This window comes from Melospiza georgiana, chromosome 2 (assembly GCF_028018845.1).
Source record: "Melospiza georgiana isolate bMelGeo1 chromosome 2, bMelGeo1.pri, whole genome shotgun sequence".
In the NCBI taxonomy this organism is placed as follows: Eukaryota; Metazoa; Chordata; class Aves; order Passeriformes; family Passerellidae; genus Melospiza; species Melospiza georgiana.
In genome coordinates, this window is record NC_080431.1 from 109536387 (window position 1) to 109558293 (window position 21907).

The 21907-nt window shown below is 36.4% G+C and overlaps 1 protein-coding gene across 1 annotated transcript in view; it reads right to left on the reverse strand.

The window, feature by feature from the left end:
• The window catches only part of DMD (dystrophin), a 1043539-nt gene that overhangs the window by 159125 nt on the left and 862507 nt on the right, over positions 1-21907 (reverse strand). Inside the window, 1 exon segment of the mRNA XM_058043463.1 lies at positions 1459-1605. Coding sequence (XP_057899446.1) covers positions 1459-1605 — 147 coding nt within the window.

Here is a 21907-nt window from a genome sequence, read left to right on the forward strand (position 1 = left end):
GTTTTATGATTTTCCTGAAGTGATATTTTCTAAGAAATGGGGTACATGGATAAGAAATATTTTCCCCATTAGGAATATGGCAAGGGTGGAGAGAGAGATCTAACCTTTGAGGAGGGAGAAGAAGTGAAGTAAGCTAAGAAAATAAAGAAGTGGAGTACAGAAAAAAAAAACAAACAAAGAGAAATAAGGGAGGGAAGATGGGGAAAGACAGAGAAGAGCAGGGACACAAAGAGTTGCTTTTTGAAAATAATAATTAAGAAAAGCCTGAGAGAAACATAACCAGTGTAAAAGAAAGACACAGAAAAATAGGCTGAAATGTATAGAAAAAAAATGATGAAAATATTGAAGTCGATATTTTAGGTGACATTTGCGTAACAAAGGCAATTAATAAATAAATTTTAAAAAACTTCAAAACCATCAGAATGAAAAAGAAACATACTGAACAACTGTAAAACCAGAAACAAACAACAGGAACATACCTTAGAAGGAAAATGAAACAAAAACAATTTTTGCATGAAACAAAAACAATTTTAATTTTTGCTTTTTCTATTACATGGCCAAAATTTCAGTTTTCTATAAAGGGTATAACATCTAAATGGAGTGTTGGTCAAACATAAAAATGTCCAGCCCTAAGATGGAAAAATACATAATAGTCTAAAAAAAGTGCCATTGGTGTAAGTGTCCTGCAGATCTTGCATGTGGAACAGTTGGTCCAAATAATTGTATATTCACTCCAATTGATCTATTCTATTTCAGTCTATGCTAGTTTTTTCTCTTCTAAAAAATGAGCTCTGCCTCTCAAAACATTTCAAATTCTGCTCTCTTTAACGTAGAAAAATTATATTATAGGAACAGACATGTCTTTCCTCTTTCCAAGGGTCACAACTTGGCCTTTAGTATATCATAACCTTTCAAAGTTACTTATGTCTTTTCCCCTCAGGATGTGTTTAAAAATTTACTGGAGTGCTTTCACCTTACTCTCTGTATCTTCCAAGTGACATTTAAGTAAATATGAAAAAAGACAGTAAGACAAAATATTTCAATTAACTATCTGTTCTATCAGCAATAACATCTCACCCTGACATACTGTCTCCAAGTATCTTAAGATGAGATGGAAAATTTATTTTCCAAATATCTGGATTTGATAAATCAAAGCAATAATTTACAGTGAAAGTGAATTGTTCACAATGTTTCCCGAGCTCTGAGGAAGATAATGTATTATCTTTGAAATATGTGCAAAACGTGTAGCTTGCCCTTTATATTTTTAAACCACCAACAATATCAGGTTGGGCCTCTGTCTAATGCATTTATGAATAGTAACAATGAAACATTTTCTTGGGCTTTCTCATCTTTCAGTCCTCGGTATGCCTTTGGTGCTATCCCTCAGGGAACAAAGCACAGAGAAATAGAAATATTTACTTAAATGCAGCACAAAGAAAAAAGTAATGTGAAATATACCTGCAGCACCTTCCACCTTGTGTTTAGGTCTTCCACACAGCTGAGGTTGTACTGGGAGAGTTGGAGATCAGGGGGAGTGAAGCGGTGAGCAAGCTCGTTGACGTGGTGCACCTTTTCCTTCAGGGGAACAAGTTCTGCCCGATAAACCTGTGTCAATAAAATATAAATACAAATTAATAAGAGCACTGACTTCAAAAACTATGGGCTCTGCTACCAACTGGCTAGTAATGTAAAGATATTACATGCCAAGCTGAAAGGAAAGTGCATACAGCCATGATTCCGTGATTCAGTTGCCTGTCTGTTTCTTTAACTTCACATGGACTTTTGGTCTCAAGTGTAAGGCCTGACATTTCAGAAGGTGCTGTGAATTTGGAACCTTCACAGCCACTTCTGCCCAGTTTAGCCAAATTTCTAACCAGCACACCCACTGGGAGGTGCACTGCAGAGCACACTTGTGTGACAGTGGTCACAAGGGTTCTTGGATGAGGGAAGAGATGAAAATGTTGACTCCGTGTTCAGAAGGCTTGATTTATTATTTTATTATACATATATATATATAATATTATAACTATAATAAAAAGAAATACAAGAAAAAGGTTTCCTCAGAAGGCTAGCTAAGCTAAGAATAGAAAAGAATAAATAACAAAGATCTGTGGCTTGGACAGAGCCATTAATTGTAAACATTCAAGATGGCCCAATCAATAATCCACCTGATGCATTCCACGGCAGCAGATAACTATTGTTTACATTTTATTTCTGAGGCCTCAGCTTCTCAGAAGGGAAAGCATCCCAAGAAAAGATTTTCACAAAAAGATGTCTGTGACACACTTGTTTCCTGCTTCATCCTTTACTTGTGTTTAACATGTTCAGTCAAGATGGATAGGAGTGATGAGTAGTTTAACGGAGGAAAACAGAAGACGACAGATGTTCACAGATATGACAAATGGAAAAATGATGAAACTTTTATAGACCCAAGGCCATCGTTTTACCATGGGTGTTGTGTGTGTTACAAATAAAAAGGTTAATAATGGGAAGTCCATTAAAAAAAAAGAGAGAAAAAAAGATTTAAAAAAATGCTTTGCATCTCAAACTGGCATACATACTCATATTAAAAAAAAAAAAAAAAACCAACAAAATAATGTTTATTTTAAGATAACCTTTAAAACTATGCATAAAAGCAGTGTAGTTACTAGTTTCAGTAATGTATGTGAAAACCAGAATCTGCCAGTTACAAACTTCTTTTTAAAACCAACAACCTGATGAGGATGTCTCCATGATGTATCAGGGTACATTCAGATAAATTCAGCACACCATGACTTTATCAAAGAGAGGAATCTCTGTGTAGATCTTTCACTGCTCCATATCTATATTTTCCAAGAAGACATTTATGAATTTTTAATGTGATAAAATATGTCAAAATGTAACAATAAGTCATTTCTAAGGGATAAATTCTGTCATTCTCAGGCTCATGTTTTATTGCCATGTGATGTCTGCACACAAAGGCAGAATAATTTACTTGCTAGATTAGTCTGCTCTATAGCTCCTTTCTCTCAGCATTTTTAATATAAACCACATGTGGTTTGCATCTCATTTAAGTTCATCAAATAACCTGAAATTATTGCCTAGTAATCTTTTCATCAACACATGATGCAAAATAAGGTAAAATAAAAGCCCATCCAGTGAGTGAACCTTAAGAGTAAATAATATGAAGACATTCATAGGCATTAGAATGCCATGAAGAGCACTAAAGGTAAACATCATTGAAAAATTATTCCTCAAACATCTTTTAAAACCAGACTTGACTTCCATCAATTATGTTAAATTACCCTGCAACATAAGGAGTTAGACTGCCTTAAGTGGTACTCATACAGTGAATTACTCCAATGATCAATCTCTAAAATACACCATCAGAAGGGATGTGTATTTTGTAAAGGAAGTGCAGAGAAATATGCAAATGCCACGATGTGAGAGAAGATGCATGCATCAAGTTCATGACATAAAAGTTGACTTCCCCATTTCACCAGTTTAATACCACTGGAGTAGAACTGACATTACTGGTGAGAACAGATTTATGGCCTAGTGCTGAGCAAGGTCTGAAATACAAAGAAAAGGAAGACAGCTCACGTTTGGTTTTACCCTAGAGAGTTATATATGTGCTTACCCTGAACTTTTTAGTTAGCAAGTTAGTTCAGAGAACAAACAACATGCTGTAAAAGTAGACATTTGTTGTTGTAAAGTAAAGGCCTCAAAGGCTGCAGAAATATATACACCTCTATCTGAGCACTTCACTTACAAATGGTTGTTTTACTGCTTTTTTTTCTGTGATCTGCTATCATGGCCCAGAGTGCCTGGTCATGATTCTGTGGCTTATGCTTGGAAAGATCAGCTCTGTTCCTCCTGTGTTGCTTTGTTTCCAAGATGAGAGAACACCTCTAATCTAGTGTCACCAATGACCACTTTGCATAAAATATAGATAGACATGTGTATGTATTTAGATATCTTATAAGAGAAAATATATTATGAAGGTAATATATAATAAAAATTAAATAGACACACTATATATAAAAAGATATATAATATATAAAATATATTAAATACAAAAACACTGACAGAATAAATGCCAATCAATAGATGGAAAGATCAGTTCCCACACTACAATGCACTTTAATGCAGTTCCTAAATCAAGTTAATTTTCTATTATTTGTATGGGATTAGAGTCAGGTATTTTTCTGATTGAAAAACATCACTGCTTAGGCAGAGCACACAGGCCTTATCAGGCACTTGTTTTTAAACATATATTAAAATACCTGGCTGACTTCAGACCAATTATTTGCCTCTGCATTTTGGATTTGAAAGTACTGGTCTCACTTGAACACTGACATTAATTATTAGGTAAATAATATTAGCCATTATACCTAACTTAAAATGAAATAGAAAATATTTCATAATTAGTCAGCATGTTTTTTGACTGTAAGTTATGTTACAGACCAAAAAGTCTATGTCACAGAAGCAACCCCCCACAAAAGAAATTAAATAGACATGGAAGTAAAGAAGAAAACTCATCTTCTGCCTTCTCTTCAATCGATGTCCTAATTAATTTTTTTTGTGCTGCAAGGATAATGATTTCTGCAATGTGATAATAATATTCCAATGCACAAAATACCACAGTTTTTGCCTTTAAATTCAATATTCTGTATTCTATTATTGCTAAGCCTGAATTTTTGCTAGTGTTTTCATTAGCTGGCCAAATCCAAGCATGATAAACAGCAAGAACAAAAAAAGGAATGCTGATCAATGAGCAGCTATCTAATTAATGCCAATAAGCTTACAATTAGAAAACTGTAGACAGTAAAGAGAAAAATAACCACAGAAAGATTTGGAATGTGACTTTGAAGTATTAAGGAGTCAGCAACTGTAAGCCTTCTTTAAGCAATAGTTTATCACAGACATCCAGTCCATCAGTCAGCCTACATGATTCTAGAGCTAACCATCTGTAGAAGCAGAAATTTAGAATTTTTACTGGAAATGTGTTACAGAAATATTTATATTTCTAATAATAATTTTGTATAATACAAGACTGGTTGATTTTTTCTATTTTTTCCCCTTCTGCATATAACAGGTTTATATCGAACAAAATTAAAGAATTATATTGTTGGTCATTTAAAAACCAAAATACATGGTGAGTAGTAGTGTATTACTACCACAAGGAGATGTACCTATTAAATTGCTCAGAGTGCAAATGAGTTCACAGTATGAACAGTGATAGGACAACCAGACACAAATGATCTTCATTATAACTGTCCTTATGCAAGACAGAATTTCAATGCTTTGTGATACTGTAGGTGGTAGATTGGATTTTAAATGATCCGTACAGTCTTGTTAGAAAATATTTCAAAATGCCTTGGAAAATGAGCAAGGACTCTAGAATACACATACCACAGGCATCCTAACCAGACAAATACTAAAACTCTGGAGAGCACACGGTAGCCAAAATCAGTCAGATGATGAGCTCATCTGGCCCAGTCCCTTGTCTGATATTAGCCAACACAATTCCTTAAGGAAGGAAGCAAGGGAAAGCATCAGCTTCCCTGTTCCTTGCACTCTTCCAGCTCAGCAACTTGAGTCTCAGAGATTATGGAGCCAGGAGCTGTATTTTTATGTCAAACAGATCTTGATGGAATCTTTTCCAAGGTATTCCATACTTGATTTTTGGACTAACATAGGGTTTTATGATGAAAAATATCCTCTGATAAATTTAACATTTAGGTTAGAGTTTAGGGATTTTTTTAAACCTATATTCATGCTGGACAGAGTAGACCTTCTGGAGCACATCAGCTTCCTCTTTAGGAAAACTGATCTGTGCTTCTTGTTTCCTAATAATTGGCTATTTATCCACTAGAAGACCTTTCATGTTCTCTCAGTGGAACTTAGTTTCTTTGCTGGAAGACATCCTTAAAATCCCTGGGGAATGGCAAATGGCCTATAGCCCCTTAAACATTATGCCCATGTATCCTTAAAGGCACAGTTGGAGATGTGAGGCACACTTACTTTTACAAACCTGTTCTCTCTTCTGCAGAATATACTTTCCCAGATTTCCTTGACTGTAGGTCCACAGGCCTGACTATGTGCACTATTTGAAAATTTTCACCACGTGTGTCCCTCATCACTCCTCATTAAAACCTCCTGATTTTAAATAAGAAAATGCTGTTAATAGATACAGCTTTTTTATTTTACACTTCCATTAGAACACTTGACCAAACAACCATCTGGTTCTGATGATTTAATGATCTTAATCAAGACAATTTGTTCTTTGTATTTTTTCTTCAAATAGGTTTCTTTATTATTTTTTTTTTAGCCACCCCATCTTTCCAGGTGGTTCTGAATCCATTTGGATGGTATGGACTGGTTCTCAGGGTGCAGCGCCTCTCTGCTGCCTTCACACACTTTGTCCTTTTGGTTCCTTTTCAGCAGGCTTCCTCATTTGTGTGCAGCTTTCTTTCTGAAAACTGAGCACTGCTGTAGTGGATTTTTTGGGTTATTTTTGTCCCTGCAGAGTAGCTGACCTTTAGTTCATAATGATCCCTATTATGATAGCAATGTTTTGAACTTGCAGTGCTCAGCACCAAGCCAAATCTTTTCCCTACTGGTTATCCTCTTGGATTTTCTTATGTATTTTCTATTTAGTGTTGGAACTGCAATTCCAAAAGGATTTCAGGCTAGTGCCTGTAATTACAGATCTGTTTCTAAGGTATTTTAGAAGATGCAGGATAAGCCTCTCAAAATTATTTGCAAGTCGTTTTCTGCATATTTTTCATTAAATTTGTTTGTGCTTTGGGTATCCAATTCCAAAGTAATAAAAACCACCAGGTAGCCCTCACATCTTTCCAGAGAATTCCAACTCCATTTATGAAAATTTGATGCTTAGGGTTTTTTCAAATTTTTATTTCCACATTTCACATGCCATGTGGCTGGTTTTATCCTATCTTTTATTTAAGGAAGCCTAACACAGACTGATTTTCCTTTGGAAGGCTGCCCAATGTTCAGAAGAGAGAAAAAAATATCTACTTCTTTTTATTTAAAGATTCACCAAAGGGGGAGGGTTTTTTTTAAATGCCATGAAAAGGTTTCCTTTTTCTTTTAGGATTCCTAAATTGGTTCCATAAAAACTCAAAGAATATTCACTAATCATTCAAGTAGAAGAGTAAAAGAAAGAAAACAAGCTTATTTCAATATGAGCATTATGTATTTTATGCTAATTGTACATATGTACAATTATATATATGTGTATAATACATTTATATATACTTGTATATAAACATACATATATAAAATATATTGTATATATTTATAATATATATAATCAATAGTAAATGTTTTTCTAGCTTCATGGAGTTTTTGTTGCTGAGTTCATTATAAAGTTCAGGAAGGAACACTGACTCTACAATACATATTTTTTATTTCTTAACCCCTTCTCCCTCAACCACATGCTCAACTGTTGGCTGACAAGCCAGACACAAAATTCAGGATTCCAATCAAAATTCAATCAAGTGCCTGTAACTTCCAGCTCACTGATGTTAATGGAATAGGGTGACTAAATCTCATTAAGCCATTTGGAAAATACACCCTGAAAAGGAAATATATTCCTAGAACATCAAGTATTCCTTGTGCACAGAGAAAGACTAAAATGAAGATTGTTTTTTTTCTTTATTGTCTGCTATTGAAGACTGCCAATGGATCATTAAAAATGCTTTTTTACATTTGCTGTCCTTATTCCTACTTGATCCACACACCTACCATGTATGTTTAGATGTAGTCCACAAGAGTGCCTTGTCAGAACAAGTAGCATTTAAGCAGCTTTATTGACTATGAAATCATTGCTGCTTAGCATTTGCCACACTGACGAAGGAAAATAACAGCATGCACATACAAAGTCATATATCCTTATGCACACCTCAGTGGTATTGAGATAGAGTTTAGCTATATTTGTCTTAAAAATTGTATTTAATAAACAGACAATATCTAATAATTATTTATTTGCACCTGGTATGCAATTGTTCAATAAGAAACTTAAAACAAGGTATTAAGCTTTACAATTATGATTTAAAATAGTCAGTATTCCTATTGGCTCCTACTTGCCTGCAACATTTTTGGTGTGAAAAATAGCTAGGGGGCAGATCCATTTTGGGTGTTATTCTGTCCTTTGTGTTCCTTAACAATACTTGGACTTGTAAACAGGTTTAAAAAAATCAGTGTGAGACCACATATGGACAATTAGTCCAGCATTATTGTGTGATATTTTATCCCAGCTATATTTTCTTAAGTCACCCTGAACACAATAGTAAAAATGAAGACTCATTATAATTTCCCATACTCGTGGGCAGAGGGACCATGAATCTCATGGTGCATATACTGCAGTACCCTTCTCTTGTTGCAAACAGGAGTTAAAAGAGACTTTAAACTTCATTTCACCAATGCATCAAATGATTTAAATGTTCAGTGCCAGCTCCTGGAAATGAGTCTCTATCTATTTGGTTATGGATGGAGCTGGCATGATGCCTATATAAGATGTTAAAGGCAATTTGGCATCATCTCTAGATTTTTATTTCTCAAATTTTATGGACTGGCAATTATAGCAACACCAGCCTTTGATTTGAACACTATGTTTATGCTTAGAGCACAACATTGGAAATTAAAATTGATCCTGAAGTTAGTTTCCCCCAGAGACAGTAAATGTAAGACCTCAGTAGATAGTATCCTCTTCCACAAATGTTCATTTTTACAAGCCTAAACATGAGGAATTTAAAACATTTTTCTTAGCTTTTTATAAAGGAAGGAAAAAAAAGTTTGAAAATCATCTCTAGTTTTCCAGCAATGGTATTTACTCTTTAGGCAGTTCATATCTTGTCTTTATACAGGACTAAATATTATAGCAACTATATTTAGGAATTAAATGTTTTGCACTTCTTAATAAACTTTTTAAGACCATGCAAGCTTGGACATGTACAAAAACCGAATGCAAGAACACAAATTTCTTACTGTTATTAGTTTTTAAATGCATAATGTTTTCTAAATAATTTTGTATATCTAATGAAAATCATTGCAAAGGCATGCACTAAAAAATGTTTCAGTTCTCACAAAACTAAACTGTCATCACAGACTGATTGAAGCTGGAAGGCAACTCTTGAGATCATCTAGCTCAGCCCCTCTGCTCAGAGCAGAGCCAGTTGCCCAAGACCATGTCCAGTCAGGTTTTAAATATCTCCAGTGATCAAGACTCCATCACTTCTCTGGGCAACCTGAGCCACTGCGTGAACAGCCACAACTGTCTCTTCTCATATTCAGGTGGAACTTGATGGGTTTTAATTTATGCCCGTTGTCTCTTGTCAGTGGACAGTACTAAGAATGCTCCAGCTTTCTCTTCATTCCCTCTCATCAGGAATTTATATACACTGATAAAATACTGAGCTGCCTTGAGTCTCAAGGCTGAGCTGTCCCAGTTGTCTCAGCCTCTCCTCACAGGAAAGTGCTTCAGTCCTGTGACCTTATTTGTTGTCCTGCACTAGGCCTCTTGCAGTGAAATCCATGCCTTTCTCATACCCTGGAGCCCACAACTGGACCCAGCCCTCCAGGTGGACCAAGGCTGAGCAGAGAGGAAGGACCACCTCCCTCACCCTGATGGCAATGTTCTGCCTAATGCACCCAGGGTGCTGTCAGCCTTCTTTGCCATGAGGGTCTGGGTAAGAGACTTAAAGATCACCATTTGGTCAAATGCTCTTAAGATCACTGAAGGACTTTGCCACTGTAGCAAAGCATGCAAAGAAGCAACTGCTCATCTGTGACACCAAAGCCCATCTCATCCCAAATATGCCTTTTGGATTCCTGAAATATGAACTGTGAGTTAGCCCACCTGACAGGAAGTTGAGATATGATAAAGGTGGTACTAATGTCAAATCATCTCAGGTCTAAGGAAAGGAAAGTGAAGCTGGGGCGAAGGAAGTTTCACTGCAAGGAATCTGTGGGAAGGCCAGCTCAGCAGCTGTGCTGGTAGCTGGCTGTGGCTGGGGCTGCTGTGGGGAGAACCATAGCCTGCTGGCTGAAAACAGGAGGCCACTGACTCAAACGAAGAGAAAGAACAAAATGAGACTAATTAGCATTGGAAGTGAGGGAGTCATTTACCCAACTGAATGAGAGGGCTGTGTAGGCAATGGGCATTGATTCCTTTTTTTTTTCCTGAAGTGTATAAATGGTGATAAGTTTTGAGCAGCCTTGGAACCCCCACTACTGAGAAGCCCAGGGTAAAGAGGATCAATGGGATATTCTGGGCTGGATCCATGAGTGGTGACTATCATTCCATCTGATCTCTTTCTCTCTCTCACTGTCTTTCTCCCCTCCCTCTTCTCCCCTCAATCATTTTCTATTTCTTTCTATCTCTCTACCTCACATTTTACTGTTAAATAAAATCCATACTATTGACTTCAGCATATGGTCTTGTTTGCACCTTAATTCAGGCAGAGGCATCTCCTTAGTAATTGTAATAATTGTAATAATTGTGTGTTCCTGTCAGCTGTTTGTCTACCAGTACCCCAAGGCTCTTCTCTTCAGAGTTGCTTTCTGGCCAATTGGTTTTGAGTGTGTATTGTTACCTGGGGTTCTTCCTCCCAGGACACAAGACTTGGCATTTCTCCTTGTTGAACTTCACAAGTTCCCCTCAGTGTAATTCTCCATGCTGTCAGGGTCTCTATGAATGACAACACAACCATCTGGTGTAATGGCTGTTCCTCCCACTTTTGTATCAAGTGGGTAATTACTGAAGGTGAGCTCTGTCCCAGGGACCATTTCATAATGCAAATATTAAATTATATTGATTCAGGATCAACCACTGTGATGATCAACTATCACATATGACTTGCCTCCGATACAACTATCTAGTCCTTCAAATGCCTGGAGATGGTTTAAAAGATTAGCTGTTCCATCACATTCCCAGAGATTTGGGTGAGGCTCAATAACCTGTAAGTCCCTGAGTCATTTGTTTTGTCCTGCTTGGAGGTGAGAGTGACACTTGCTCTCTTCCAGGATGCAAGAATCTTTCCCAGTTGTTGTGACTCTTGAAGACAATCGATAATGACCTTTCAATAACATCTCCCAACTCATTCTGCACTCATGACTACATCCCATTAGGACTCAGGTATGACCAGAATAGTGAGCATGATCACGCCCTTACATGTTCCATCATGGGTATTTCTCACACTTAGTGTGAAGCAGATTTCAGGAAAAGGCCAGAAGTGCCTACAAACAGAGTCTGTTTCCCCGCTCTGTGAGCAGCACTTACACAAGGCTGTGGCCTCATGCCAGCCTGACATTTTCGTGAAGAATTCCCTCAAATAGAAGAGTCTCCTGCTAGCACTGGCTTATGTTAAACCTCAGTTCTCACAACCAGTGAAAAAGACAGAAAAGAACATCTGGCACTATGAAGAAAATATGAGATGACTTAGGGAGAAAGGTTCTCCTGTGTCAGATGAATTTCTGCTGTGGGAAGGTTTTACACAAGCAGCAGCTGCAGCCAAATCAGAGCAGGATCCATGTGCACAGTAAGGTGAGTGCTTGCCCTACACCTGCCACAGCAGGTTCACAGCACTGAGGATTCTCCCCCTCAGCTCACTTGGTGTCCAAGTGGAGAAGTATTCATGGGCCAAAGCAATTCTAATTTTATATTTAAAACCATACAACGTTGAACTGTCCCAGGACAGTTTAACAGTGTCCATCTTTTTCGTTCAAAATGATTTGTTTCTTTTTTGAGGCGTTTGGTGTAGTCTGATTCAAATTTCATTGAAACCTGGGTTTGTCAGCCTCCAGCTCAATATGCTACACTTAGCTTGCTTTTAAACTCACCCTGTATTTTTATTTGATTGTAGAGCTCATGGGGACAGGCGGTGTTGAGACAAAATGGATTTCAGCTGATTTAATTTTCCATCCTATATATTTTTATAAACTCAGAAATGACCAAGCAAGAGTGCACTACAGTAGAATATAAATCCTCTTCTGGGATAAAAATAGTTCAAACAAAAAACATCAAGGGAGGAAGAAAATCAAATTCCCTTTAAGTTCTCTCCCATTTTGAATTCTGTATTTCTAAATCAGTAAAACATTACATTTTTCAAAAGTTATTTCCTGCGATTTGGAAGACTAACTCAGTATTTCTTTAAAAATAAGGTTATTAAAATTTGAATAGATGAAATGAAAAATGAACTAATGCCAGGTATTAATTTTCTTCTTTTCTGAACTCTCAAGGGAAAAAGCTATAATTTGTAGCAATGTCATATCTAGTAGAAAATATTTATTTATTAGGATGTCTAATTTAATGAACAGAAGCATACTAATAAATAGATGCACTTATCCTGAAACATAGATCACTGGATTACTATAATTTTCGATCTATTTATTTATTTATTTTTAATCAACAGCTGATATACTGTTTTATGATTCCTGAACAAATACATGCTATGCTACTGCCTTGTCATTTATCCTGAAATTGTGTTCTCCTCCATGGAGGGGGAAAAGTAAATAAGCAAATTTAGATTGTAATTCACTCTACAAGAACAACTCTAACCATGTCATGGCAGAGCCCATGACTGCTGAAGTGTTATAAACAGCTCCATACCAATTTTTTCCATATATTTAATCAAAGTCAATTACTCAGTTACTTTGCAAGAAGAGATGAAGTACCTCAGAACTGTAAATAACTAGAAGGATTTCAAAGTGTGATCTGAAAGTCTAACGACACACCAAGGTCACAAGAAACATAAAAGAAATTTTGCAAAGGAAAGTTTCCCAAGTTTCCCTTTAGTATGGTTTCAGTCAGCACTATTAAACCTAAAAGCACTTGCAAAGTATATATGATTAGGTTGTAGACTCAGTGAAATTGTTTTGAAATCATTAATAACACAGTATCTATTGCTATTACTTAATTTGTACGCAATATATTTAGATATACAAACAGAAAATGTTAAATAAGAACCTGTGTTCCCCAGTAAAAGCTCTTTCAGGTTATAGCAACTCCTTTTCCTCAGAAAATAGTTGCTACAAAGCAAATCCCTATTGTTCTGTAAAGCAGCATGGCATTTTAAAGGCAAATGCACTATTTCACTGACTCTCCCAGCTTGGGCCAGAGCAGAGTTGGTTTTCTCACTGTAGTCATGAGAGAGAGCAAACAAGGGTCAGGCTGGGGGTCATGCACAGGATGGAGCTGCTGCCTCATGGGTGAGCCCAGGCTGTGTTCCACACTCCATACCTTCCATGTCATTGCTGAGTGCTGGAAATAGGGATCCTCAACTCTGGAAGAAACGTGGGATGTTGGCTGGGGTGGGGAAAAAGGGCACCATAGAGGGTCTGGGGCCATTTTTGCCTTTTATCTTGGTGGCAAGGCATGGCCTTGGCCAGTGAATATCCTTTTTTGTATGTAAATCACACAGTCTTTTATATACCTTTGCTATTAATGCTGTTGCTGTTCCTGTTAGTTTTTCTTATTGCATTGCTGCTTTTCAAGTAAATTCTTCTTAATTTTGAATCTCTGTTTTTGTCTCCCTCTTATAGAGAGGAGGGTGAGGGGGAAGGGAACAGTTTCAGTGGGGTTTATTTTCCAACTGGGTTTTAAAACCAGCACACTGACAAAAAAAAAAAAAAAAAAAGGAAAGCATTTAAACCAGAAAGATTGCAACACCTGTATCATAACATAACAAAACACCTCAAGCTTCCAGATATCAGCAGGCAGATGCTGTAGCTCAAGAGGAAAAATATGGATACATACAAAAGCTTAGCGTAGAGACTACTAAAACACAGATTGTTTTTTGACAATTGATCAACATTAAACAATTCCGACAACAAGCTTCAGGAATTCCTCATTTTTTCTAACAAAAAGCTAATACAGATCATAAAAGGAATCTTTGCTTTCTTCTCTCATGTCTGTAAGTTTACCCTGTAGGTATTTCACAATGTTTAGCCTCATAAAGTTGATAATTACTACCTCTTGTAAGGGGGATAATGTTTTTCAAAGAGCTTAAAGCCAAAAGAAGTTATTACAGTCCAGTCAGTCTCAAATATCTGCAGATATTCATGGTCGGATGGACCTGCAGCTTTTTTTGAAAGCTCTGTGTTCCAACTCTTGAATTATTATTGAAATTCCCATCTCCTCTGTACAATGTGTGTGGAGTGGGCATGGGTGAAACACCAGGTCAACACAGAATCACAGAATGGCTTGGGTCAGAAGGGACCTTTAAGATCATCTATTTCCAACCCTTCTGCCATGGACTGGGAACCTTTCACTAGACCAGGTTGCTCAGAACTCCATCCACCCTGGCCTTGAACACTTCCAGGGATGGAACATCCTCAGTTTATCCAGGCAGCTGTTCCAGTGTCTCACCACCTTCACAGTGAAGAATTTCCTCATTATATCTAATCTAAACCTACTCTCTTTAAGACTGAAGCCATTATCCTTTAGCCCATCACTACATGCTCTTGTAAATAGTCTCTCCCCGTGTTTCCATCTTTACTGGAAGGCCACAATTAGGTTACCCTGAAGCCTTCTCTCTTTTCCAGGCTGCACAATCCCAAGTCTCTCAGCCTTTCTTCTGTGCTAAGGGTGGTGACTGGAGGGATGCTCTATCCCTTTATTCCTCTTGGCAGCCTCTGGATTCACTCCATGCTGGGAGCCCAGAGCTGGACGCAGCCCTGCAGGTGGGGTCTCACCAGATCAGATCAGAGCAGAGAGCAGAATCCCCTCCCTCACCTGCTGCCCACAGGGCTTTTGCTGCAGCCCAGGATATGTTTGGCCTTCTGGGCTGTGAGTGCTCATGTGCAGCCTCTCACCCACCAACAACTCCAAGTCCTCCTCAGCAGGGCTGCTCTCAATGTGTTCATCCCCCAGCCTGGATGGATATCAGGGGTTGCCCCGACCCAGGTGCAGCACCTTGCACTCATTAAACCACATGAGATTCCCATGGCCCTACTCGAGGTGTAAATTCCTAGACTTCTTATATCTAATAAGAACAGCTTTCAACAATTCCAGAGGAGGAATTCAGTTCTAACAGTAGATTTTAGCAACTGCAAGTGACAGTGACTTTTTAGGCTAATGTAGGAAGAAAGAGTTTTAAAACGAAATGTTGAAAAGGAGACAGTTAAATAAAACTTAAAAAATTAAACACATCTTGAGTTTGTAAAACAGCACCAGACACAGGCTGGGCAACTGTCATGAGCAGTGCCCACTTTGCAGGCATTCAGGCTGAAATCTTTCTGGATGGCTGCCCTGACATGTTTTTAGGGGGAGAAGGCTGTGACTTTGGGAAATGGGGAACAGCTGTGACTGATGAAAACTATCATTCTTAATCCAATGAACAATTGAACCTAAATAAAATAAAACAATTTTCAGGTAAAATTTAAAGAGAATAAGAATAATTTGAGTGGCATTGCTGTCTGGACAAATTAGTTTCACTGATTCAATTGCCCTATTTGTAAACTGAGGATAATACTTCTCTTGCAGTCTCAGAAAGAAGATGAGAAAATTAACTCATACTATCTGGAACATGAGAAGCACTATAAAAGTGCTAAGTAGCAATTATAAAGTTTTATTACGGGTTAAACTTTACCAAAAAAAAATGAGGCCTAAAATTTATAAAGATGAAAATGAGAAATGTGTAACTCACTGGTTCCCTGATAAACATTCCAGGCAATCTAACATTCATTGCACACCCTACATCAAACAGTCCCTAGACAATTACTGGGTACCAGCACAGGAGCTTGATAAATTGATTTTACTTCGCTCATTGATTTTTCCATGTCATAGAAACAATATCATTAGAGAATCTACACACTTGATTGTTCCCAAGAATTTATTTTGTCAATGTTTTAAGAAAAGGTTTCATTAGAAACACAGTGCTGACAGATTTTTTCATGGAAAAAATTGCCTCATCACAGAAACAAACAACATTAAAATTAATTTCTGGTACTCTTCCCTTTTCCCTCCTCTCCTATAAGAGTGGATGTCCGTGTGTCTGGTTATATAATAATTTCTGGTATGTCCTTTTTCCTTGCATAGGAGATTTCAGTAGACCCTATATAAGAGGTCAGAGTTATGCTATAAGTACTCCTTAGGTAAAATTTGGCTCCCTTTAGCCACACAGCTCCCTGTACCACTCTCACTTAGGAAAGCCTGAATAAAATGGTCCCATAGTAAGAAATGTGTTGCTTGCATTGAACTTTTTTTCCCTCTTGGCTAAATATTTACATTTCCAGGACATAAGAAAAGAAGGCTTTTGAACAGAACCAAAACAGTTCAAGAGCATCTTTGATTTAATGTCATGTCTTGGAATGTTAATACTTCACCATCAGACTAATATCTATGCATGCTGCATTTATATGGCAAACTTGAAACAAAAAGCAATGCTAAATGTCAGAGTCCCTGCTATAACCGTGCCACTTAGGTACTAAAAAATTCATGTTTAATTCTCCTCCTAAAAGCTCAAGTCTCATTCTTCCCTCTGATAAACTGATAAAGAGAAATCTCTTAAAAATGTTCTGGTCTGACCTCAATTCTGAACTTCAGAGGCATAAAATGGCAGACAAGTCTTTATACACGTATTAGTCAGTTCTCTCAGCAGGGTATCAGAAACCAAGATCAGAGATTGCCAATACTTAAAAAGTCAAAATCTGCCTGCAGATGTGCATGCTGAACTCCCACTGAAATCAGCAGGGTGAATTCATACAAGGAAAAATTTGGCTCTAAATGAAATATGTTGATCTAATAATAGCATCTTCTACCAAACTGGGTTGGAGGTAGATAAGATTTCCACCTTGACTGGTCACCCTTTTTAGAGCTCAAGAATTTTCCTGCACTAGTTGTCAGGGAAAAGCTATCAGTATTTTTTAGCCCAAATGTCCTTAATCAAGGAGAAAATAGCTAATATGCAGAGAAAATAGTTAATATGCTCTATGAATAATTCTGATAGAAATATGGTTAAATTGGTACAGTTCTTTTCCATGTGCTTGTTCTTTGTAAAGTGGTCTACAAGTAGCTGTTCCTTACACTAGCTGTGATTCCTCAGAAAGTTAATTAAAGAATAGTAATTTTTGTTTCTTCTTTATTAGCAGAGCAATGCTGATTTTCTGTACCACAATTATGCTACTATTTCCCAATAAGTAATATGGCGATGAGCAGTTGTAATTTTAAAAGACAAGGATTTCACTTCTCTACCTGCTCGTCATCATTCTTATTATTCCTAAGTAAGACAAGATTTTGCATTCTTCCTTTAACAGGTAGCTTGATATAGACAAAAAAACTATGAGATCTGGTCTCTGTAAAAACTATAGATACAGTGGTAGCAACTAAACCTGAGATAAGAAATATATAACTTATTGCAAAAGAAGTCAGCAGAGGGAATGATTGTTTGCTTCAGGTATTTAAAATGGATTTAGTTTTAGACTATTGCCATAAAGAACTTTCCAATCTTATCTGACTGATTGCAGAGAAAGAACATAAGGCAGATTATGCTTTTAAATTAAATTTGTATCAGTAAAACTACCTGATTATTATATCCTAAACAACCACTTTTTAACATATTTCTTTTTGTGTAAGAAAATAAATTGATTCATAAGCTGTTCAAATGAGATTGAGAGACCACAGGACACAAATGAGCAACTTTCATCTCCTACAAGATAAGAAACATACCAGAGCTAAAATCTGGTACAACTACATGACAAAACAGTTCATGGTTTTTAACTCAATTTCATATTTAAGAAAAGCCTTAGCAAATTAAACTTGCCCTCAACAGTGACAACCAAACAACCCTACTAAATTCCCTCTTGTATACAAATATATTTGAAAAATGGGAAAAACAACTACTAGGCTATCACCAATGCAGTAATGTGGTTAGCTGAAGTGTCTGATGTATAAAAGCATCTTAAAAGTTGACCCATTAACAAACTGAACAGACTTCAAGTATTTCTTTCATTATAGCAAACTCCACAATGATTTAAATTCACAGGAATATTATATATCACAAGGACATCTGTAGGATGTCAAAGTGTTGGAGTGAATTTCAGTATGGTTTTGGTTTATTTTAAAAAAGGATTTTATTATTCTCTTATGTACTCTAATGTTGTTTTAGTTTATATTAGCAGTAAAAAAGTTGATGAAGAGTTGATATTTTGTAAATTCTGGTTTATTGACCATATTTATTTTTAAAACCTAAAGGTCCTTTAGTATGCCATGAAATAATCTTCTTTTATAGCCTCTTAGAACAATCTCTAATTTACAAAAATATTTTACTAATACAAAACCTCTTTAGAAAGATAATTTCTAATTTTCTTAGGAACTGATTTTTGGGTTTTGGAAAGCTGGAAAATTCATTAGTAGGAAATGGTTATTCTGTATATAATAGTTTTAAAATTCCCAGAGTCCAACACAGAACTTATTAGGAAATAGAACATCTTAACCCAGATTGATTATAGCTCTTGCTGATAACAGCTGGCTTCAAATTAAGCTGAAAAATATGTATATGCATTTTGAAGCAGTTTAAGAACATATCATAAATAACTATTGTATGATACTTTCACAGAATGATTTGTATGAAATTGTAAGCTTGAGAGCCATTTGTAACTGTAATTACTTTAGTTATAGAATGAAGAAAACATTAACACTTCCATCTCCTACGCTGCAGGCAAATAGTTTCCTATTCTACAATGAACCAATGGATGCTGTCATCTTCTAATCGTACAAACTATTTGAAAACACCTAATCAAATCATGGTTCATAGTCTAAAACTCTGGATATAAAATACTTAAGCATTTTTGTGGTTTTTAAAACTAAAAATAGTAAGTAGTGTAGATATTGTAGAAAGTCAATCAATAAAGAAAGAGAATGAAAAAATATCTCAGAAGCTGCTGTATGTGTAATGTCATTTTACATTAAAGACTGGACAGCAAGAGCTCTGCTAACTTAATTTGGTGCATAACATAATTTTATGTTAGCAAAAATTAACAAGAAAATAGACATCACATTGCAATCTGACCTCTATTTGGCTTAACAAGGATTTGGCACTGTTATTGATATCAAGCTGATTGGAAATTCTGGTTATCAATACATCTTCCAGGTAATTATTTCCTGCATGGATTCTATTGATCTATTTCAAACTGATCTCCAGTACTCCAGTACTGATCTCCATTGCTAGGAGGGGATGAATGGGGACTATTGGCTTGCTTCCAGGTGTCATTCATTAATTTCCCTCTATGTGACCCCTAACAGCTCCATATAAAAATCAATTTTTTTTGAAAGGATAGAAAATTATCAATTACCCAAGCATTTAAAATAATTTTGGGGTGAAAGCATAAATTAAAAATTCAACAACTCTGCTGTCAGATTCTCCATATTAGGCAGCTGTCAGCAGAGTTCCCTCGTAACACCACTGTAAGAGTTCACCTTGCTGAAATACCTCTGCAGCACAGCAGTAGCTGAAGAGTACCAAAGTGGACTACAGAAAAATACTTTAAATATGATGATGATGATGATGATATGATGATGATGATGATGATGATGATGATGATGAACTAGCAAACCTCTTCAGTGTCCTGAAATTGAAGTTGCTGATTTAGTACTAAAATGCCTATAATAATATGGAATTTAATCTTTGCAAATATGTTTCTTTTCTTTCTATGGCTGGATATGGACTCAACTGAAACTCAGCTAATTATTTGAATGGGTTGTCTTACTTTTGTCTCATTTTGTCTCATCATAGGAAGGATAGGACAAAAGGATTGCCCCCAGTCCCTGTACACAGTGAGTAATTTTGGAGCAGATGATGAGCAGATCCGTGATCAGTTAATTTCTGATTTATGAATAACTGCAAGCTCTGTTTGTTTTACAAATAAATAAATTTCAGGCTGACATTTTCCAGTGAACATTTGTCAGTGAAGTACAATTGTCTTCAACTGTCAATTAAGCTGAAGAAAGTCTGAAATAAACAGCATATAATTCAACAAGAAATTGTATTAAAATTGTAAATAAGCTTTGAAAAGAGAATTTAAAAGGATACTTGCAGCCTTCATGAATATTCTTGTTACATTATATACATAAAGTCCATAATCTATACACAAAGTCCATGTAACTGCTTTACTCATAACTATAAAAGTGAATCTGCAAGAACAACCAGCAGTTATTAAGCAGCAAGACTAAGACTTTCATGTAAATTCCTTGCAGAAAAATATAAGACTTATGCCACCAAATTTTGTTCTGCTTTTCACAGTTATCAATCATTATACTGAGTCAAGGTGCCCTCTTTTTGTGACAGTGAGGGAGAGCTAATTATCCTATAGCAGACTGGAGTTAATTGAAAAAAGTCTACCTGATTCTACATGAATAGCCCTTTATTTGGAAGGAGTTCTAGAGATATGCACTTCTATTTTGAACTAAAGAAACCACAGACACTACTGTCCACTCTTCATTATTTTTGTTGTTGAGTTTTTTCTTTGTTTTGAGTTTGATTTTGTTTGGTTGCTTTGTTTTGTTTCACGGAGGTTGCAAAAAAATATAAATTAAGATGTAGTTATACTCATGGAGTGTAGAGGCTCTGCTGTTCCCTTACAGCTGTGTATGACAGAAAACTGAAGCAGTTATATTGCTGCTAGGGGTATGTTAAAATATCACTGGCAGAAAAAAGTGCTTTGCACTGTGCTCTCCTGAGTATGTTGAGAGAAGCCGAACTATCTTTGGCTAAAAATAAACCACACCATTAAAATTGGCTTCTGAGGCACAAAACTCTGTGCACAACATCTCAAAACAATGGCTTTTAATTTAAGAAACCTAATTTTCCAGAGTGGAAAAATATAAAAACCTGAAACTTCCTATGGGTACTAATTTCTGTTAGTATTTCTCTGCAGATGTCTGCAGAGAGACAACAAAACAGTGAGGCGGTATCAGCATGACATGTAATGATTGTTGCATGCTGCTAGCATAATCATTATCACAGTTTTGCATGGCAAAGGAGAATCTTTGGGGAAGAAAGAGAGAGAAATTGGTTCTACCATCAATTCCTGGAATGGGTCTTTGAATAAGATACCAAGTGGATGAGGTAGGCATGATTGCATATCAGTTGCATAGCAGCAAAAGCTAAATATAAAATCTGAGTGGTGGTCTCATGAGACCTTAAGTGCTCCAGGCATGCTGATGAAAATAACATTTTGTTAGTGATTGCAAGGAGAAAGCATCATTGAATTTGCTGCAGAGGGGAGTAGAAGTCATAGACCATGTCTAATATATGACCTGAGCTACAATCAAACTGATCAGGCAATGGATATTATGGGACTAATGATAGATTCATTTGGACTTGAAATGAATTTAAGACAGTTAAATCATGGTTTCTGGACAGAAAGATACGCTTGGGAGACAGAAAGAATGTGTGTTATTAAGAAAGTAAGCTACATTCAGCCTGCAGATAAGACCACTCATATAAGAGAAGAAAAAAGAGAGAGTGACAGATGACAGCAGAGAAGTCTGAAGAATAGTTTGGTTCTAGATACCCTCTAGTCCAGATTGCATCCTTTGGAGCAGATGGGTGAAACTATCTCTTGTCCTCACAGTCAGAGAAGAACACCAATTTGTACATTAATGTAGATGAAACATGTGTAATAATAATATTACAACATTAATACCGATCCAGTAAGGATCCACTATTTAGTATGAGTTCAAAGTTATACCAGGACCTTAGCAGCTCCAGCATCTATAACTAAAGAGGACAGTGACAAATGGCACTGACTAAAACACATTCCCCAGGAAGCTATTCATCAGGTTAGGTTTAGGAAAGCTATTGTGATCCAAATTAAGAGAAGGATTTGTAAGAAATGCAATTGCATATGACCAATGTTTTGAAGATCTGGTCAGAAGATGCTTGGGTTTCTTAGATGTATA